The 21,678-nt window shown below is 32.2% G+C and overlaps 1 protein-coding gene and 1 pseudogene across 2 annotated transcripts; both read left to right on the top strand.

Annotated features, from left to right (window-relative positions):
• Positions 1–3,551: 3,551 nt before the first annotated feature.
• On the top strand, positions 3,552–8,573 carry LOC120217719 (agamous-like MADS-box protein MADS1). Of its 2 annotated transcripts, none has more exons than XM_039214791.1 (9): positions 3,552–3,715; positions 3,991–4,223; positions 5,950–6,028; positions 7,051–7,112; positions 7,211–7,310; positions 7,413–7,454; positions 7,524–7,565; positions 8,061–8,233; positions 8,305–8,573. In XM_039214791.1, exons 2-8 carry the CDS (start codon positions 4,003–4,005, stop codon positions 8,229–8,231), a joined length of 717 nt encoding a protein of 238 aa, XP_039070722.1. In that variant the 5' UTR covers positions 3,552–3,715; positions 3,991–4,002; the 3' UTR covers positions 8,232–8,233; positions 8,305–8,573. The 2 variants fall into 2 exon arrangements, with proteins under 2 accessions (XP_039070722.1, XP_039070721.1); XM_039214790.1 differs by having other exon boundaries at positions 3,553–3,715; positions 8,061–8,227; positions 8,296–8,554.
• Positions 8,574–10,348: 1,775 nt separating this feature from the next.
• Positions 10,349–11,555, top strand: LOC120217404 (annotated as a pseudogene).
• Positions 11,556–21,678: the final 10,123 nt, after the last annotated feature.

The following is a 21,678-nucleotide window of genomic DNA, read 5'->3' on the forward strand; positions in this document are numbered from 1 at the left end:
TCATATTTTGTCGCTGTTTTATTTTCTTTGCCCACTAATGAAAACAGATGGACAATTGTAATATCTTATTTTCGTCTAACGTACTCTTTTTTAAGCTTCAAATTTTTATGAGAAATTGGAACTGATTTTGAAGTCGGAGAGATTAGCTGACTTGCAAGGTATTTTCAAGAAAAGATGTATTCTTCAAACATAAATGACTGTAAGTTATATTTCTAAAGCATTTTGGAATGTCTCAATTGAAAATCGCTAACTCAAAATATGTTTGTTTTAGTAAAGATAGTGTGTGTAGAAAATTAAATATGGATCAAATATTTAAATTTCAATTTAATACGAATTTTCAATTGTTAGCAATTAAATTCAACCTTAGAATTTCCGTTATTTAGTTTAAACAATTTAGGATCATATTCATTATTTTAATATTTATTTTCTTAATTAGCATATCTAACATTAATGTAATGTAACATACAAATGGACACTCTTCTCATGTACATCAAAAAAGGAGGAGGAGATTAGAAAATTGTTCTTTTTTCTTTCTTTCAAGGTTCTCTTGTGGAAGTACTTTCTTTGTTCAAGATTCCTATTTTGTCTTTATTTTTTATTCACACTTTACTCGAGTATTTGGATTAATTGTTATCTTTACTCTTTATTAAATCTTCAAAGGTAAGTAAATGGATCATATTTTAATTTTTTGATTGAACTTGTGAATTTCAGTATTAAGATAACCTATAATCGATCTGATATCGATTTCGGGCGTTGTGAAATATTCATCATTTCCCGTGCGTAATCAACTCTTGAAACCTTCCAAGTGAATTTCTGATAAGATATAAATTGTTTTATCTTTTAAAAAATTTTCTAGAATATCTTTGATAATGGTGATTTTTATGTATATGACCTAACCCAAAAGACCAATAGACCAATGGCAACATCAAAAAGTAAAATTTTCACTTAACTCGAGATACAATCTAAACCTAAAAACTATTTCGAAATTATAACTAGTTTACTTGCATTTATCTTCTTCATGTGGTATAAGAAAATAGTTGTACACTATTAAACTTCATAAAGTTCAACGTTTAAAATTGTCTTACCGTATGCATGTTAGTAGCTAGGTTTTAAGTTTGAGTTAGGACAGTAACATCCCCAAGGAGTTCCAGCACTGTTACAGTGCCTTATTTTTATTAGTGGGCATGTGTATTCCTAAAATCTCTCTCTCTCTTTTATAATTATTTGGTTTGTAACTCTAAATACATTTATTATCGATTCATTTACAATGATTTTTTTTAAATGGAGCTTCACTTTTCTTTTTGTATAATTTACCTGAAGTTCACGTGATTATGTTTTAGATCTTGATTGGAAGTCTTTATGAAAGTTGAATTGACTGAATCAAAAGAAATGATTGATTTTATTGATTGTTTCGGTCATCTAATGGGGTACTTTTGGATTCAGCAATTATCTTGGATTAGGTTTGGGGTGTTCCATATTTTTTTTAAGAATTTATAAGTAGAAAGGTAATCAAAAGAGAGATCAACATGAAATACTTCTTATAAGAGACTAGATTTGATGTGGTTCTACATTGTTTATATCTATGAATGAGAAAAACAATAATTCATTATAGACGTAGAGATAAAAAAAACACAAATATATAATTTTTTTTGTATATCGTAGCTCGATATATATCTCTAAACTTGATGTATAATGAAATACTCTCCCCAAAAATTATCAAGATTACATAAAGATTACATCTCTCCAAAATAATTATCTCATAATTCTAAATGTTAAAGTTTACTCTATATTTATAGAGAAAGAAAACATGTACACCAATAATTTTTACTATGTAAGAATTCGTACCCAAATAAACTTTTAATCACCAAATAATCTTCAACCACTAGAGTTACAATAAAATTCAACTTAATTACCGATTAGAATTTAAATCAATATTAACAATTGCTTCATGTGAAATTAAGAATTCTATTTAAGAGTTTAAATATTTTTCCTGATCGTTTTTTATTCTATTAACCCATTCAAACAATAAAATATGTTACTTTTTCCCCTTAATAAAAATCTTTCATTTCTTTTCTCTTTTCTATTTTACTTCCTTTTTCTTTAATATTTTGAATTTAAATTTTGTTAAACTTTGGCCATCAAAGTACAAAGTTGCACTTGAAACATTAAAAAAAACTCAAGTGGAAGAATAAACATGGTGTGATAGTTGAATCTAATTCAAAGATTGGAATTGGATGGTTAGAAAATTCCAAGTTTCAATAATGGTAAGTTTAGGGTTTGTTTTCTATGATAGATTCTTTGTAGGATAAGTTGGGAAATCTTAAGCCAATTACCATTTTTGTCCTTTTAGAAAAGAGTGAATTGAGTATTGCTTTAACAATACAGGGTATGAATGAGATTGGAGGTGTATTAGACTTGGTGGTAAATGTTGTGTTTGAATTATCATGCTATCTGCTTGATTTGTTTATATTCTGCTTTGATATTACCCAAAAAAAAATTAAAAATCAAAATAAATGTTGAATCGATTGAACTTTCAATTTTAAGGATAGCAAGATTTAATATCACCGTAATTCGATAAAAATAATATAAATTAATATGTAAAATCAGATTTTTTTTCTTTCTAATTTTATCATTAAATAAATTTTGATTTTAACACAATTATGTATGTGTATAATAATAAAGTGAAGCTTCCTCTAAAAAAATCATCGTCCAAGCAAACATCAATCATGGATATATCCCCTTTTTTGTGTCCAAAATAATGTGTATAAGTTCAATGTTCAATAAGTTAGGCTTGGAATTGTTAAGCTAATTCTGTTTATTAATATTTAGTTTCCCTAGAAATAATATTATCTTTAAAATTTGAATTAAATTAGTTTTATAAAAATATAATGTGTCTTATAATTGTACTGGTAAAAAAATTCTACTAATACAAAAAAATAAATAAAATATTTTTTTTACAAATTTTAAATTTAATTTTATTTCTATCTTCAGAGGGAGGGGAATGAGAGATGCTAAGAAAAGGAATATGGGTGCTCATAATAGGTCTAGAACCCATGACCTAAAGAAATATGAGGGAACAAAGATAAATAATTTGACCAAAATATACTTGTTCAATTAACAAAATACTAACTAAAAACAAACAATATTATAACTATAAAATGATACTTAATTTGTACTTTTATTTGCTTCTAAAAATTTTATATCCTTTAATTTCCAAAATAGGTCTGCTTGTTTTGCAACTAAGCCTAACGTTTCATTCCCTACCATTAATAATCCCTTTCAGAAAGTCCCTTTCTCTCTCTAATGCAATTCTCAATACCCTCTTTTCACTCACATTAAAGCATTTAAACAATTTAGAGCAAAAGAAGAAGAAATATATGCTTAATTTATTAATGGGGTATAAGAATCATTCCCAGCTTTAAACTTTTCATTTCATTAACCCTTTAGCTTTGATATAATTCAAAGCTTAGAAGAGGAAGAACAAGGGGGGACTTTTAAAAATGGAAAATTAATTAGCTGGTTTTGTAAATGGTTGTAGTAAAAAAAAGTTAGTTGGTTAGTTTTATAAATAGAAACCTCTCAGCCCTTCATGCTTCCATTTTCTCTGCATCTCTTCTGCTCAGAGAAATTATACCTCAAAACCCAGTTTCCTTTTGTTGCTGTTCTTAATTAATTATCATACTTTTCAACCTCTTTTTTCTTTTCTTTTTTTCTCGTGGTTAGTAAGCTATAAACTGAAATATAATCCCTTTTAGTTGATTTTTCACTGCTTCACTTCTTTTGGGGTTTCAGTCAATCTTTTTCTTTTAGCTCTCCTTGATCATCAAGACATAGAAATCTTCTTTTTCCTTCTTTTTTGCTAAAGAAATATATGATATTTATAGCTTTGCAAAACATTGTGTTCCATGTAAATTAACATTTTTGCTAGTATTGTTTAAGGTATCATTGTGTAGTTTTATCTAAGGGTTTTTTTTGTGTGTGTGTTTTTCTCAGTTAGCAACCATGGTGTACCCCAATGAATTCCAAGAGAACTCGAAGAAAATGGGGAGGGGAAAGATCGAGATCAAGAGGATCGAAAACACTACGAATCGTCAAGTTACCTTCTGCAAAAGGCGCAATGGTTTGCTCAAAAAGGCCTATGAATTATCAGTTCTCTGTGATGCTGAAGTTGCTCTGATTGTCTTCTCCAACCGTGGTCGCCTCTATGAGTATGCTAATAACAGGTATCTCTCAGCTTCAGCTCATCGGCCCTTTCATGTTTCTTTTTAAAGAAACAAAACCCAGTTTCTATTAGTGTTCAATTTAGATCAAACTGGGATTTTTCAGTCTCAAAATTCCAACTTTATTTTGCAAAGTACAAAAAAAAAAAAAAATCTGGTTCAAGATTTTGGCTTTGCAAACAGATCTCTTTGGTGGGGTTTTTAAACATATTTTGGTACATAGCTTAGATTCAAACTAAGATTTACAAGTCTTTGTTTCTTCTATTTCTTCTTTTTGTTTACTTGCATAAAATCAGGTTTTTTTTTAAAGGGCTTTTCTTGAGTTCCCAGTTTGGTTGATACTCAGATCTGGTGCAAGATATAACAATGGAGAACACCATGTTTGTGGTAGTAAACAAACTGAAGCATGAACTTATCAAAAATCCTCCACCAACTCTTTGACAACTTTAATGGCATGTCAGTTAAGTTGAATCAAGAAAGTGGAAACCACTTTTGCCTAAGAACCCCTGACTTGAACATCCCTAAATCACCATTTTTCCAATCAATCAGATCTTATTTAGGGTTCATAGTCCAACACATAACCTAATTAGGGTTCTTATTTTATCTTTGCTATTAACAACAAAAGACTTTGTAATTAGTAAACCCTTAAATCAAGTAGAGTGATATTTCCTTAACCGATCACAACTCTGCAAATATTTACCTCTTTCTTTATTATTTCTTTTTGGCACAGTTGAAATCTATCTAGGGTTTTGATGACCCCATACTAAGATAAGGTTGGTGTTTTGTCTTAGTTCAAGAATCTTTTGGTCACGTCACACACGATTTTTTCAGTTTCTTGACTACTGACAAATGTTTTTATGACATGATTCCAAAACTGTTTTCTCTTTTTTATATACACATGTACGTATATGTATATATATCATTCCAAGTTCAACCCCAAAATTTATAAGATTTAATAAGACAGAGATAAAATAACCAAAACCCTTACTTTCTTCTTCGTCTTAGATCTCTCTTTCTCTCTAGGGTAAAAATCCTTTCACAAAAGCTTCTGTTGAAGCCATGAAAATTTAGCTCAAAACCGCTGAAAGGGTCATCGTTTTTATGACTTCATTGTTGTTTCAGACAGACAACGTACGACAACTGGTAGCCAATGGGAGAGTTCTGAGCGGTCTGGTTTTTCTCTTCCGTGAAAATGTAAACTATGGCTGCTGCTGCAACACTCGCAGTTTCCAGACAAGGACAGAAGTTGATTAAAATCACTATTCTATTTCTTCACTTCACCCCCATTAAAATAATATTAAAACTGTGAAACAAAGTGGTCAATAACTAAAATAGCGTACGACTCAAGAGCATTATCCATGGTGTAATGGGTTTCTGACACCTGGCATTAATATCGACCATAGAAATCTCTGAGCCAATCAAACTGTTAAGACAGTGCCAGCGTGGCTTAGACAGCCAATCACTTGCTCGACGAAATTAAGGTATCAAAGTTAAAGTTATTGTAGGGGAACGGATGCCTGTGTCAGGGTCTTGTCAAGTAAATAAACGTTATGTCTTTCTCCTCCTTGGTTTCGTATTCGATTCAGTTAACTGAGAAAGTTGGTTGATTTGACCATTAAATCTTAATTATTAGCCTAAATAGCTGCCTTTAGGTATAATGATATAATGCTCAAACACTATTTGCTCAGTTATTGATTTATTTGTAATGCAATTAACGTTGTTTTTGCAGTGTTAAAGCAACAATTGACAGGTACAAAAAGGCTTGCGATTCCTCCCATACAGGATCAGTTTCTGAAACTAATACTCAGGTACGTTGGAAATTTAAAATCTTATGTATTAATATACTATTAAAAAACGATAAAAATTGATTATAACATAAAATCTTATTAAAAATATTTTTTTATATTGGATAAAGTAATATTTTAAGTTTAAATCGAAAATATTATCTTCTTATAACTCTTTTGGTTATAGATCATAAATTTCTGATAATATAATTTTTCAGATATAACTGAAAATATTATAAATTTATATAACTTTTTATGTTAAATATGATAACATCCTTAACCCTATCAAGTACGTAGTCAAACTTATTCTTAAACTTAGGTATAGAGAATTATACTATAAGAAGCAACCCTCTTTTTTACAAAAACTTCAGCTTTATTTCTCTCTAAGATTCTTAGTTTGTTTTTCTTTTTTTGGTTTACATGTCCCAATGAAAACAACAATCATAACCATAGTCACATAAAGGAGAAATTGACTGACTTGTTTATTGTCACTGAATATGAGCTGTAATCATCATAAAAATAGTTATAATGTTTATAAAAATTATTAAAAATAGAAATATGGAATGGCAACCGTTGTGGCAGCCATGGCGGCAACAGGAGAGATGTGATTAGGCCGGTAACAATCAGGGATACGATTAATAGAATCTTTAAGTTTTAGAGACTAAATCTATTTTATATAAGGTCATGCCACTAATTTGTTAAAAGTGAAAGAAAACTCAATAACTATTAATCAAAATAGATTGAGAAAAGTCAATGTTAATTATGTAAATACCAAAAAGATTCAGCAAATAAAATTTATCCAATATATTTATATAACAAGGTTGAATTATACCTTTTTATGTATATATAATATATATTATTAAAAAATAAAAAACTAAACTATAAATATATATACATATTTTAAAAAAACAAAAAACCTAAAATGGTATACCAAAATACATGGTACCTATGTATACCACTGTACAAAATTCTATCTTCATATGTGTACACTGGATTCTAGTTATTGATTGGACTTAAACTAATGCAAAGCCGTTTGTAAATGTCAGTTCTACCAGCAAGAATCTGACAAACTACGCAAAGAAATCCAGAATTTGCAGAAAATGACTAGGTATATCTATGAATTAATCTTCTTTCTTCTTCATTCCATCATGCATGATTTTGATTTAGAACTCCCATTTCTTTAACTGCAACAATGTATTTTTCCAGGCATATGATAGGTGAATCGCTGGGAGGATTGTCTACGAAGGAGCTAAGGGGCTTGGAGTCTCGTTTAGAAAAAGGAATCAGCAAAATCCGTTCCAAAAAGGTCTCTCTCTCTTTTATCACATATACATACATGCATATATTCATATGTATCTGATAAATTTTCCCTATCTGGTTTAATTTTCTTCCTGCAAAATTCCAACAGAATGAGCAGCTCTTTGCAGAAATTGAGTATATGCAGAAAAGGGTAAGAGTTTCAACTTAATATATTCAAAATTTTCATGTTATTTGGTTCTGATAAATTTGTCCACTTCAGGAGATTGACTTGCAGAATAATAACCAGTTCCTCCGAGCAAGGGTATCCCTCTTTTTCTTTTCTTCACTTGATGAGCTTTAGTAGGGCCGTAAACAAACCGAATCGAGATCGAGTATTGTTGAGCTCAACTTGACTTGAAAGCTTGCAAGTTTAAAATTATCAAACTTGACTTGAATCGAGTTCGGTTTAAACTCAAACTCTCAACTCAAACCTAAACTTTTAAGTATACGAAAACATTGTATTGCAATTTTTTTTAAAATAGCGTATAAATATTAATATTAATTATTTAATTTAAAAATTAAAATTTTAATATATATATATATATATATATTTGAGTTACTCGTGAGCTTTTCGAGTCAAGTATCAAGTAATTCATTTTGGCTCGCTAAGAACTCGATTCATGTCCATTTGATTCGAATATTAACCAAGCTTTGATCGAATCGAACTCAAATAACTCGCGATCTATCTCGTCTCATTTACGGCCGTTAACTTTAGAGTTTCAGTCTTGTGAGGAGCTCATAACTTAATGTCATACAGATAGCTGAGAATGAGAGGAAGATGCAGAACATGGAGTTGATGCCTGGAGGATCTAACTTTGAGGCCATGACTTCTCAGCCATTGGACTCTCGAAGCTACTTTCAAGTCAATGGCTTACAACCCACTAATCATTACCAACACCAGGACCAGATGTCCCTTCAATTAGTGTAAGAATTATTACCATCAACATATTTTTTTAAGGTTTCATCAATAGCTTTAGCAAGTTGGTTTGCAGGTAATATTGTGGTGGGGGACTAAAGTGGACACTTTTAAGGTTTCATCAGCTGTTTCTGAGTATTTTGTGAGATGAAGGTAGCAGTAAGTACCCAGAAAATGCTATAAGGCAGGACCCTAGAATTCTTCTGCCATGAATTTAGCTATGTCAAGTGTGTGTAATGTGCAAGACTGATAAAAAAAGTTTGCTTCTCAGACAAGAAGTCCTTTTCCATACATGTTTAGAACATGGACTATAATTCTACAAAGATTATCCGTCATGAGCCTTGTTATATCTCACTCTCTGGTTAGGGACCAACACCAAAATTTCTGTCATACGTACTAATTTAGGAAATCATATTAAAAGATAAAAGGATATAAAATTTCAATGATACAAAATTAAATCATAGATAAAAAATACAAAGAAAAATTTTTAACTAATGAAAATTTTAAAATTTTCAAGAGTGCATACTATCATACTCCAACATCCCTCTAATAATACATCATTGATATTAGGGCTGAGCAAAACTAACTCAATTTTTTTTTTAAATTTTGAATTATTCGAGTCAACTCAAATTATTAATTCGGTTTTTGAATTTGAGTCGAGTTTAAATTTTAAAATTTTGAGTAACTCGAAAAATCGAAAATTTATACGTGTATTTTGATATATTTGTGATTTGGTCATGATTTCATATTCCTTAACTCCTCCTTCATTTTAATTCAATTCTTTGTCAAATTTGAACCACATGCTCTTAATTCCACTTTTTGATATCAAATTTTCTATTTTTTCAATCTAGCCCCTCATTTTTGCATGATTTTCGTATTTCTTCAATTCATCATTCATTTTAAGTATGTTTTTTACCAAATTTAAACCACATGCTCCCCTCATTGTAGAATACCTATGTAAATTGTAACTTCAGTTCTTTTTTTATACTAAAAATGTACTCTTTTTTAATTCAATCCTTTAACTTTGTATTTTACTCAACTTAATCTTTTGGCTACAATTGTTTACAATTTCTTTCTTCACATCAATTTTTTTATTCTTTTATACTCTCATCAATCTTTTATCCTCAAAATACTTCCTTTGAAATATAATATTATAAATATATTTTATAATTTTAGATTGTATGTGATATATTAAATTACATTATAATGTGAAAATAATATGAAGAAATATATATATATATATATCTTATATGGTTAGAGAAAGTAAAAAAATTGAAACAAATTTTTACTATAACACTATAAATAATTATAAAAAATTAGTATATAAATTCGAACAACTCAACTCGACAAATTTCTTAAACTCGACTCGGAAATTTTTCAAGTTAAGTTCGAGTGATAAAATATGGTATGTCAACTTGAATAATTCAAATTCTTTGACTCGACTCGACTCAATCGAATGCTTACTCTTATTTAGTATACCAGTTACAAGAATTCAAGATTCGACATTATCTTTATGTGATTAACTTTTCAGGTGTATTCTTTGTTCTTTATATCTATCTTAGACACAAATTATGAATTTTTGAAACGTTGAGATTATGAATGGAAAAGTTTTAAGAAGGCTGCAGCAATAAGAATATTTGGAGTAAAAAAGTTGCAACCGTGAAAGGCTTAACATTGATTCAACATGAAGTAAACGGGCCTGCCTTTAGTTGGGATTGATTATTCGTGTTATTCGAAATATATATTTTTTTAATTCAAGATATAATATGGATAAAATGATTCCAATTAAACAGAATACGTTATGTGACTATGACATGCATTTAATAGACTGAATTTATGAACTCAAATAAACTCATATGTTTAATTAATTAAACTGATATGAATTTAATTCTTTACTAAGTTAAATTTTTAACATGCGTTATAGTTGGATGAAGCATCTGTAGAATAATAAAAAGCAATAGATGGTGTGATGTACAGGAAGACGCTGGGTGATGATATTTGTACATGCATGCAGCAGGAACTTAACTAATTAACAACACAAAAGGCTGCTGCTGCTTTTTTTAATCCCACAATTATACATCCGTACACCTTTTACTCTCTATCCTGAATCTGCATCACCGTCTCAAACCATGAATCTCACTGGGCCTTTTTGTGGAGTTATTGTTATTCTCTTTGCCATGCTGGGCATAAATTCCACGTCTGCAACACAAAACTACAATGTTTTAAACTTTGGGGCTAAGCCAAATGGGAAAACAGACTCCACCAAGGCTTTCCTCATGGCACGGCAAGCAGCCTGTGGCTCGGCAGACTCTACCCTGATATATGTACCCAAAGGGCGGTATTTGCTCGATTCTATGACTTTCCGAGGTATCTGCAAAAGCCCTCGAATCACTTTCAGAATTGATGGCACCCTGGTCGCCCCTCTAGATTATCGAGTACTTGGCAAAAGTACCGATTGGATCAGTTTCCAAGGAGTCAATGGCGTTTCCATCGTTGGTGGTGCACTTGATGCCAAAGGATCATCTCTCTGGGCCTGCAAACATTCCCACACCAACTGTCCTTCCGGAGCCACGGTACTATTTTTGAATTCGTACATCATTCTAAAGTAGTAGACCTTTATTCATTCTCATTCAACTGATTTTCATTAGTGTGAGAGAGCAGGCATTAAGCTTTACTAACTCCAAAAACATCACCATTCGTAGATTATTATCCTTAAATAGCCAAATGTTCCACATCGTAGTCAATCGATGTGAAAAGCGCACGTCCAAGGAGTTAAGATTATGGCCTCTGGTAATAGCCCCAACACAGATGGCATCCATGTGCAGTTATCCAAAAATGTCAACATCATAAAATGCTCCATTAAAACATGATTGCATCTCCATTGGCCCCGGTACCAAGAATTTATGGATCCAAGTCATTTGCGGTCCTGGTCATGGCATTAGGTACTTCTAATATAGTATCGTTTCATTTGATATTTTTTAACAATAAAAATGAAGCATTTTATCCCCAAGTTCTCATACTAACTTCTCAAACAATATACACATTTTTTTAATTGATTTGTTTGCACTAGGCAGCAATGGCAGCTTAGCCAAAGATTTGAAAGAGGAAGGGGTCCAAAATGTTACAGTGAAAAAGACCATTTTTGTGGGCACTCAAAACGGTCTGAGGATCAAGTCATGGGCTAGGCCTAGTACAGGATTCGTTCAAAGGGTTCGGTTTATGGATTCTTTGATGGTACATGTACAAAATCCCATCGTAATTGATCAGAACTATTGCCCTCACAATCTAAATTGTCCTCACGACCAGAGACAATTAGAAATCCAAGTCGATCACTAATACTTCGTTTAACTCCCTCATTCGTGTTTGGAGAAAAGAACAACTTCGTCTTTTGTTTATTAACAATGTGACCAGAGGAAAGACCAAACTCGGTCAAAATTTTCTCAATGTTGTTTGCTTGATTCAAATTTGCTTTCGCGTAGAGGATCAAATTCTAACAATCAGGATTTAGAGGACGACCAAGAAAAGCTAGTTGATCAGTGCTACGTTTAATCTGTTCTATGTAATCGAGATTGAACGAGTACCTTGATAATACTGTGGAAATGATCTATGTAGAGAATCAATTACATAATATTATGCAAATGATTCTCTATCAAGTTAAATATGTCAGGAAGTGAAAACTATATCAGAAACATTATTATTGAATGCAACATAAGTAGTAGGTTTATTTGTATTAAGTAAAGGCCTTGATGAAGTTCACCATTCCCAAGCACTTGCCTAAGTTCCTGAATAAAACATTGCGACTTGACATTGAAATTAGAATTATTAATTAAGAAACTATCTGATAATAAATTTGTCACACCCTAATATGGGGTTAGATTTCTTTCAATTTAAATATGTGAAATAATATGAAGTTGGTTTTCAATTAATTATTTTATCATATCATTATTTATTAAACAAATTGAGAATGATATATAGGTAGAAGTGGACAAATTGTTGGGTTGGCATTCCATGATTGAAAAAAAAATATTATACAAAATCAAACATGAAGACAAAAGTATGTGGAGTCTGACAAAGAAAGCAACCAAATGAAGTGAAGACTTTATATCATATACGTGTAGCTTATTGTGTTAATTATCTAAGGGTAAAAAGGGGCACGTAGAAGAGGAAAAATGATAAAGAAACCAAACCAATAATAATGGAATAGATGAATCCAAGCAAAACTATGAGTGATGTGAATTTGTTTATTATTATTATTTTTATAATATGGAAAAATGGAGACCACAAGTGAGGGAAATCAATCAACCACTCCTTGCCTATTCGATATCTTCTTTCTGTACAAATAAAAAAATGGCTTCAACCGAGAACGTTAGTTTGCAGGCATCAAATACCTCTCGGCTACAAGATTTGGTGCCAAGTTGCTTGGTGTATTTGGAAATGGATGGTACAATCTTTTATACATGCACGTGTATTAACTCCATCAAACATGAGAAAGCTAAAGTTGGCTTCTTAATCGTTAAGCAACTTCGAAGGTTTCATCGAGTGGAAATTCCAGGTTCTAAAGAATCTCAACTATGAGTTGACCTCTTTAAGTTCTTTGAGAAAGGAATATAGGTTCTTGGATGGGATGAGCAACATGTACGTTTAATTTTGATGGAGAAGATGATGAATTTTTGCAGAACATGAGTTCTCCGAGACTGAGCAATTCATTTGAAAAGAAAGCCGATGCCAACTGGGAAAGAAGAAATATGTTAATCCTATATCATGAAACATGCATCAGAAAAGGAAGCTATGGAGGGTTTCTAGCCAACGTCAATCTGTCGTAGCTAAGTCTACCGCCCTTGGAGCTTCCTCAATTCAGAATCGATCAAAGGGTCCAAACGATGCATCAATCACCAGAAGAATAAAAGAAACAAAAATAGAAATTGTGAAGGTTGCGTGAAATGGAGAAGTGGTTTCATAATTACATTTGAAAATCACGTGTGTGTAGGGTGTTGAGATAGTAAGATGGACAAATCATAGTTTCAACCCTCTATATTTGGTAATGTTCTAACTTGTCCATCAGTTTTAATAAAATTTCAACCAAGTTATGATAGTTTAAATTAATTCAATCTAGTACCTGATTTTAGTTGTTATATATTTTAACGACTATGAAAGTTTTAGTTTTATCATTGGTTTCCCGAACTATTAATTAGTTTCAATTAATCATTTTTTTTTATGAGGGGAATTATTGGATTCAAGTTCGCGTATTTGATGGTCTGGGTTCGTGAGAGAAAAATGAGGGGAATTATATTGGATTCAAGTTCGCGTATTTGATGGTCTGGGTTCGTGAGAGAAAAATTGGAATCTCGACCTTGTACCTCCCGATCCATCCGTATGCTTTGCTATGTATTCGAGACATTATGGACCGTGGAATTAAAGTTTGAGAACAAGCGAATAGAGTTTAAATGGTCGATCAGAATGACACGGAAATTGAGGTAATACTTTACTACCTCTTTATGCTTTATGGAACATGTTGATATCGGTAAATCATGAATAAGATAATGTTGATCACTTTTGTGGAGTTGAATAATTTATACACTTGATATGAATGTGGTAGAAATTCTACAACTGAATACGGATCGAATGACTGATATAAGAGATTGATAATTGTTAGAATTAAATTACAAGTTTGTGATTGGTGATAAAGAAATCAGCTCTGGATTTGTAACTTATATTTTATATCATCAAGGGTTAAATGTTAAAGTACTTGGATAGAAAATTATGAGAATACTCCGGTATGGTAAAATTACGAAATTACCCTTATGTTGGAAAATGATAAGAATTGTCCCTGGAAGTTGATTAGTAAATCTAAAAAGACATATTGATCTGATAAAACTTTTTATGTGCATAAGAAATGCTAGTTTTTTTTTATAGGAAATGCGAATAACCGGTTTTTAAAACCAAGAGGGTTTGTGCAAGATACTAGAAGTCTGTTAAGGAATCATTTTGAGATCAGAGAATGTTAGGGAAATAAATTAACCATAGGATCTCTAAATCATAGTTACTTTCGTTAAGAGTTATACCGAAATTATTTGGGTTAAGAAATTACAAAAATGCCCTTGAAAGGTAAAAATAGTCTGAGTTGACCCTGAATAAGAAAGTACTTTGAGGATTCGTACTTAACTCGATTAAGTACGGATTTGATTGTTAAGATTTTGACTTAGTGCAGAAAATTCCTGATAACATGTTTGTAACTTCTGAGAAGGCAATTGACCTGAAAATCTCCGAGTTAAGAATAAATTATCGAGGGTGCTCTTCTGTCAGAATTATCCGTATAGAATGGAATAGATGATAAGTCTGAATTAAATAATAAGATCGGACGGAAGGAATTGATTAAACTACTTGGGGTCTATAAAATGACCAAAATACCCTTGTGATGGAAATGATTCAAGAGTATCACCAAGTTCAGGAATGAATAAATATCCTCAAGCTTTGAAATGAATGGAAAAACATTGAGCACCAAAATGACCAAAATGCCCTTATGGACTATTCTAAGTAAATGTCTTGGATTAATTAAGAAATTTTAATAAACATGAATGTTGTACTACTTTTTAATGTTATTAAACGCAATTTAAGCATGTCAAACAATGATAGTTCTATATCATTACTTGAATGGCATAGGTACCACTTGAATGCCAGTTCGTCTCCTCAAGTTTGGATTGATGATAATTATGGAAGTACTCAGCTCAGCTCAACGCTAGAGCGCATTCGATATTAAGAAGTGGATATTTGTGAGATAAATCAATTACGAATACCAAAATGATTTTAGTATATGACCAAAGTGAAATGAAAGGAAGTAAAACATATATCCGAAACTCATAAGTGTCTGAATTAATCTGGAAAACTCTGAAGTAACCAAGATAGACTTGCGTGCTAAACGAACTAAGTAACCTCAATGACTGAGGATTTAATAGGTTATTGGATGAGTTTGGAAACATTGATAAATATACATGATGAATTGTCTTTATGGGTCATGAACCATGAATTAAGTATGCTTTTATTTTCTGATATCGTTGAAACGTGGAAATGAAATAAAGACCATAGTAAGATCTATTCAGCAATGATTACGAAGATGATTTATGGACAAGAATTGTTGGTATTAAAGAGTGAATACTTGGAAAGTTAATAAATTGGCGGGTCAACACGCATTAGTTCTAAGAGTTGTTCAGTTTGAATAGTTCGATAAACCGATCGACCAACATGAATTGTAATGTCTAGAATCTATGTTTCTCTTTTATTAGCTCAAATCACTCCGATTATTCCTGAATGCTTTCCTGATGCACATGAATCATAGTGGGATTCTACAGTATCAACTTTAAGTGTTCGATTAGATCGGTTAGTAATCGATTCTCTCCAATATAACCTCTTTCCTGTAATCTGATCAAATTGCACGAGTTTCATGTTATCCTTACCGATAATTACAAAAGGCCTATGAAAAATACTAGGATCCTCTAGTGTGTTCCCTATGTACTACATAATTGTTTTATCTGTTTTGAAATGTGGTACACTAAAATCTATGGTTATTGTTTTATGATGCACCGACTTACCGGTGATGGTTTATGGACTATGACTGATATATGATTATTGGTTTTCACTGATATATGATAACGATGATTACGGACCTAATGTGACTCTTGGGTAGGCTCACGGGCCCCAAGATGCTCCATTAGGTTGGCTCCCTTTTGTCGTGTGCTTAGTGTAAGCCCTATGGACTTACGGGCCTAAGGATACAGGCCCAAAGCCTATCTTTAGGTGGCTTCCTTTTTGCTGTGTGCTTAAGGTAAGCCCTACGGACGTAGTTCTGAGGAACTGCGGATGGTGTACATGAAAAGGATTTAAACTACGAGTTTCAAAAGTGAAACTTCATTATGATTTTATGATGATTTACTGAACTATTACTCGTTTATTGTACCTACTATGATTTTATCGTACTGTTGGAACACACTAGAAATTCTATTCGATCTCATGAAAACTTGATACTATGAATGCTTCCTATGAACTGTGATCTTCATGGTTTATACTCGATGAACTACTAATGAAACCCCAGATTAGTCCGCAATTAGTATACGTTTGATTCAATAAGGAAATTATGGCTTCTCATTTATCTGCATGACATGTAGCATCATCTGGTAGTTCTATATTACTGAGCTTTCCGAAGCTCACTCTATTACTCACCATTGCAGGTTAAAAGAATTGTACCAGTGCATCTGTCGAATTCAGTAAGGGAGCTCTTCTGGCGTTATTTGCAGAGTATGGTACATGTGTTTAGGGGGCATGTAGATTGTATTTTATTTTATATACGAGTCTGAAAATATGTTTTATTTCTGAATGCTGATAAAACAATTATGAGTTACATGTTTTAATAAAAGTTTTAAATTTTCTGCTACTTTTACAATGGGTCGCTCCGGTGACCCTAATGTGACACTCCAGATCGGATCGGGATATCCGCATCGGTCTGAGGGGTTACATTTAGTGGTATCAGAGCTATGGTTTGAGTCAAAATTTTCATGATAGATCGGCCGGTCGAATGTTAAAATATGTCTAATCAGTACATGCCCCTAGACTACAATCGTACTTCTCTGAGCCGGAAATCCAAGGTTGAGTCTCTATCTGTAATGAACAAACTAAGTTTTCATCCGTTAGGACTCTATCGTTTTATAAAGGAATACCAGTAACATCTGTCTAAACATTGTAAAAGTACCTCATGAGCCATGTGAGAGTTACTCATCTGAAAAATTTTGACCCGACTCCAGAAATTAAATTGGGATATGCTACTGCACTATGAGCCTATTCTCATGACCAAGACTGAATTGATTACTCAAGGTCATTTTCATTCGGATTCTTTTATTGAAAAAGAAAAGAAAAGTTCTGATAAGAATGTATACTCAACTGGTTAAGGATTAGTGAAGGATCTGTATTTCTATAAAAGCTACTTGAAGATATGAAAAGAATTGATGGAAGTTTCATTTCTGCAATTCTGTGACATGAATGAATTTCGCGGACGAAATTATTTTAAGGAGGGGAGAATTGTCACACCCCAATATGGGTTAGATTTCTTTCAATTTAAATATGTGAAATAATATGAAGTTGATTTTCAATTAATTATTTTATCATATCATTATATTATTAAACAAATTGAGAATGATATAGTAGGTAGAAGTGGACAAATTGTTGGGTTGGCATTCCATGATTGAAAAAAAAATATTATACAAAATCAAACATGAAGACAAAAGTATGTGGAGTCTGACAAAGAAAGCAACCAAATGAAGTGAAGACTTTGTATCATATACATGTAGCTTGTTGTGTTAATTATCTAAGGGTAAAAAGGGGCACGTAGAAGAGGAAAAATGATAAAGAAACCAAACCAATAATAATGGAACAGATGAATCCAAGCAAAGCTATGAGTGATGTGATTTTGTTTATTATTATTATTTTTTATAATATGGAAAAATGGAGACCACAAGTGAGGGAAATCAATCAACCACTCCTTGCCTATTCAATATCTTCTTTCTGTACAAATAAAAAATGGCTTCAACCGAGAACGTTAGTTGCAGGCAATCAAATACCTCTCGGCTACAAATTTGGTGCCAAGTTGCTTGTGTATTTGGAATGGGATGGTACAATCTTTTATACATGCGCGTGTATTACTCCATCAAACATGAAAGCTAAAGTTGGCTTCTTAAATCGTTAAGCAACTTCGAAGGTTTCATTGAGTGGAAATTCCAGGTTCTAAAGAATCTCAACTATGAGTGACCTCTTTAAGTTCTTTGAGAAAGGAATATAGGTCTTGGATGGGATGACAACAGGTACGTTTAATTTTGATAGAGAAGATGATGAATTTTTGCAGAACATTAGTTCTCCGAGACTGAGCAATTCATTTGAAAAGAAAGCCGATGCCAACTGGGAAAGAAGAAAATATGTTAATCCTATATCATGAAACATGCATCAGAAAATGAAGCTATGGAGGGTTTCTAGCCAACGCCAATCTGTCGTAGCTAAGTCTGCCGCCCTTGGAGCTTCCTCAATTCAGAATCGGTCAAAGGGTCCAAACGATGCATCAATCACCAGAAGAATAAAAGAAAAAAATAGAAATTGTGAAGGTTGCGTGAAATGGAGAAGTGGTTTCATATTACATTTGAAAATCACGTGTGTGTAGGGTGTTGAGATAGTAAGATGGACAAATCATATTTTCAACCCTCTATGTTTGGTAAGGTTCTAACTTGTCCATCAGTTTTAATAAAATTTCAACCAAGTTATGATAGTTTAAATTAATTTAATCTAGTACCTGATTTAGTTGTTATATATTTTAACGACTATGAAGTTTTTTTATCATTTGGTTCCCGAACTATTAAATTAGTTTCTATTAATCATTTTTTTTATTATGAGGGAATAATTAAAGTTTGAGAAAGCGAATGGAGTTTAAATGGTCGATCAGAATGACACAGAATTGAGGTAATACTTTACTACCTCTTTATGCTTTATGGAACATGTTGATATCGGTTAAATCATGAATAAGATAATGTTGATCACTTTTGTGGAGTTGAATAATTTATACACTTGATATGAATGTGGTAGAAATTCTGCAACTGAATACGGATTGAATGACTAATATAAGAGATTGATAATTGTTAGAATTAAATTACAAGTTGTGATTGGTGATAAAGAAATCAGCTCTGGATTTGTACTTATTTTATATCATCAAGGGTTAATTTAAAGGTACTTGGATGGAAAATTATGAGAATACTCTGGTATGGTAAAATTACGAAATTACCCTTATGTTGGAAAATGATAGAATTGTCCTGGAAGTTGATTATAAATCTGAAAGAAATATTGATCGATAAAACTATTTATGTGCATAAGAAATGCTAGTTTTTTATAGGAAATGCGAATAACCGGTTTTTAAAACCAAGAGGGTTTGTGCAAGATACTAGAAGTCTATTAAGGAATCATTTTGAGATCAGAGAATGTTAGGGAAAGAAATTAACCATAGGATCTCTAAATCATAATTACTTTCGTTAATAGTTATACCGAAATTATTTGGGTTAAGAAATTACGAAAATGCTCTTGAAAGGTAAAAATAGTCCGAGTTGACCCTGAATAAGAAAGTACTTTGAGGATTCGTACTTAACTCGATTAAGTACGAATTTGATTGTTAAGATCCTGACTTAGTGCAGAAAATTCCTGATAACATGTTTGTAACTTTTGAGAAGGTAATTGACCTGAAAATCTCCGAGTTAAGAATAAATTATAGAGGGTGCTCTTCTGTCAAAATTGTCCGTATATAATGAAATAGATGATAAGTCTGAATTAAATAATAAGATCGGACTGAATGAATTGATTAAACTACATGGGGTCTATAAAATGACCAAAATACCCTTGTGATGGAAATGACTCAAGAGTATAACCAAGTTCAGAAATGAATAGATATCCTCAAGCTTTGAAATGAATGGAAAAACATTAAGCACCAAAATTACCAAAATGCCCTTATGGACTATTCTAAGTAAATGTCTTGGATTAATTAAGAAATTTTAATAAACATGAATGTTGTACTACTTTTTAATGTTATTAAACGCAATTTAAGCCTGTCAAACAATGATAGTTCTATATCATTACTTGAATGGCATAGGTACCACTTGAATGCTAGTTCGTCTCCTCAAGTTTGGATTGATGATAATTATGGAAGTACTCAGCTCAGCTCAACGCTAGAGCGCATTCGATATTAAGAAGTGGATATTTGTGAGATAAATCAATTACGAATACCAAAATGATTTTAGTATATGACCAAAGTGAAATGAACGGAAGTAAAACATATATCTGAAACTCAGAAGTGTCTGAATTAATATGGAAAACTCTGAAGTAACCGAGATAGACTTGCGTGCTAAACGAACTAAGTAACCTCAATGATTGAGGATTTAATAGGTGATTGGATGAGTTTGGAAACACTGATAAATATACATGATGAACTGTCTTTATGGGTCATGAACCATGAATTAAGTATGTTTATATTTTCTGATATCGTTGAAACGTGGAAATGATAAAGACCATAGGAAGATCTATTCAGCAATGATTACGAAGATGATTTATGGACAAGAATTATTGGTATTAAAGAGTGAATACTTGGAAAGTCAATAAATTGACGGGTCGACACGCATTAGTTCTAAGAGTTGTTCAGTTTGAATAGTTTGATAAACCGATCGACCAACATGAATTGTAATGTCTAGAATCTATGTTTCTCTCTTTTATTAGCTCAAATCACTCCGGTTATTCCTGAATGCTTTCCTGATGCACATGAATCATAGTGGGATTCTACAGTATCAACTTTAAGTGTCCGATTAGATCGGTTAGCAATCGATTCTCTCCAATATAACCTCGTTCCTGTAATCTGATCAAATTGCACGAGTTTCATGTTATCCTTACCGATAATTACAAAATGCCTCTGAAAAATACTTGGATCCTCTAGTGTGTTCCCTATGTACTACATAATTGTTTTATCTGTTTTGAAATGTGTTACACTAAAATCTATGGTTATTGTTTTATGATGCACCGACTTACCGGTGATGGTTTATGGACTATGACTGATATATGATTATTGGTTTTCACTGATATATGATAACGATGATTACGGACCTAATGTGACTCTTGGGTAGGCTTACGGGCCCCAAGATGCTCCATTAGGTTGGCTCCCTTTTATCGTGTGCTTAGGGTAAGCCCTATGGACTTACGGGCCTAAGGATGCAGGCCCAAAGCCTATCCTTAGGTGGCTTCTTTTTTGCTGTGTGCTTAAGGTAAGCCCTACGGACGTAGTTCTGAGGAACTGCGGATGGTGTACATGAAAAGGATTTAAACTACGAGTTTCAAAAGTGAAACTTCATTATGATTTTATGATGATTTACTGAACTATTACTCGTTTATTGTACCTACTATGATTTTATCGTACTGTTGGAACACACTAGAAATTCTATTCGATCTCATGAAAACGTGATACTATGAATGCTTCCTATGAACTGTGATCTTCATGGTTTATACTCGATGAACTACTAATGAAACCCCAGATTAGTCCGCAATTAGTACACGTTTGATTTAATAAGGAAAATTATGGTTTCTCATTTATCTGCATGACATGTAGCATCATCTGGTAGTTCTGTATTACTGAGCTTTCCGAAGCTCACTCTATTACTCACCATTGCAGGTTAAAAGAATTGTACCAGTGCATTTATCGAATTCAGTAAGGGAGCTCTTCTTGCGTTATTTGCAGAGTATGGTACATGTGTTTAGGGGGCATGTAGATTGTATTTTGTTTTATATACGAGTCTGAAAATATGTTTTATTTCTGAATGCTGATAAAGCAATTATGAGTTACATGTTTTAATAAAAGTTTTAAATTTTCTGCTATTTTTACAATGGGTCGCTCCGGTGACCC

This window comes from Hibiscus syriacus, unplaced genomic scaffold (assembly GCF_006381635.1).
Source record: "Hibiscus syriacus cultivar Baekdansim isolate YM2019G1 unplaced genomic scaffold, ASM638163v2 tig00110187_pilon, whole genome shotgun sequence".
Classification (NCBI taxonomy): Eukaryota; Viridiplantae; Streptophyta; class Magnoliopsida; order Malvales; family Malvaceae; genus Hibiscus; species Hibiscus syriacus.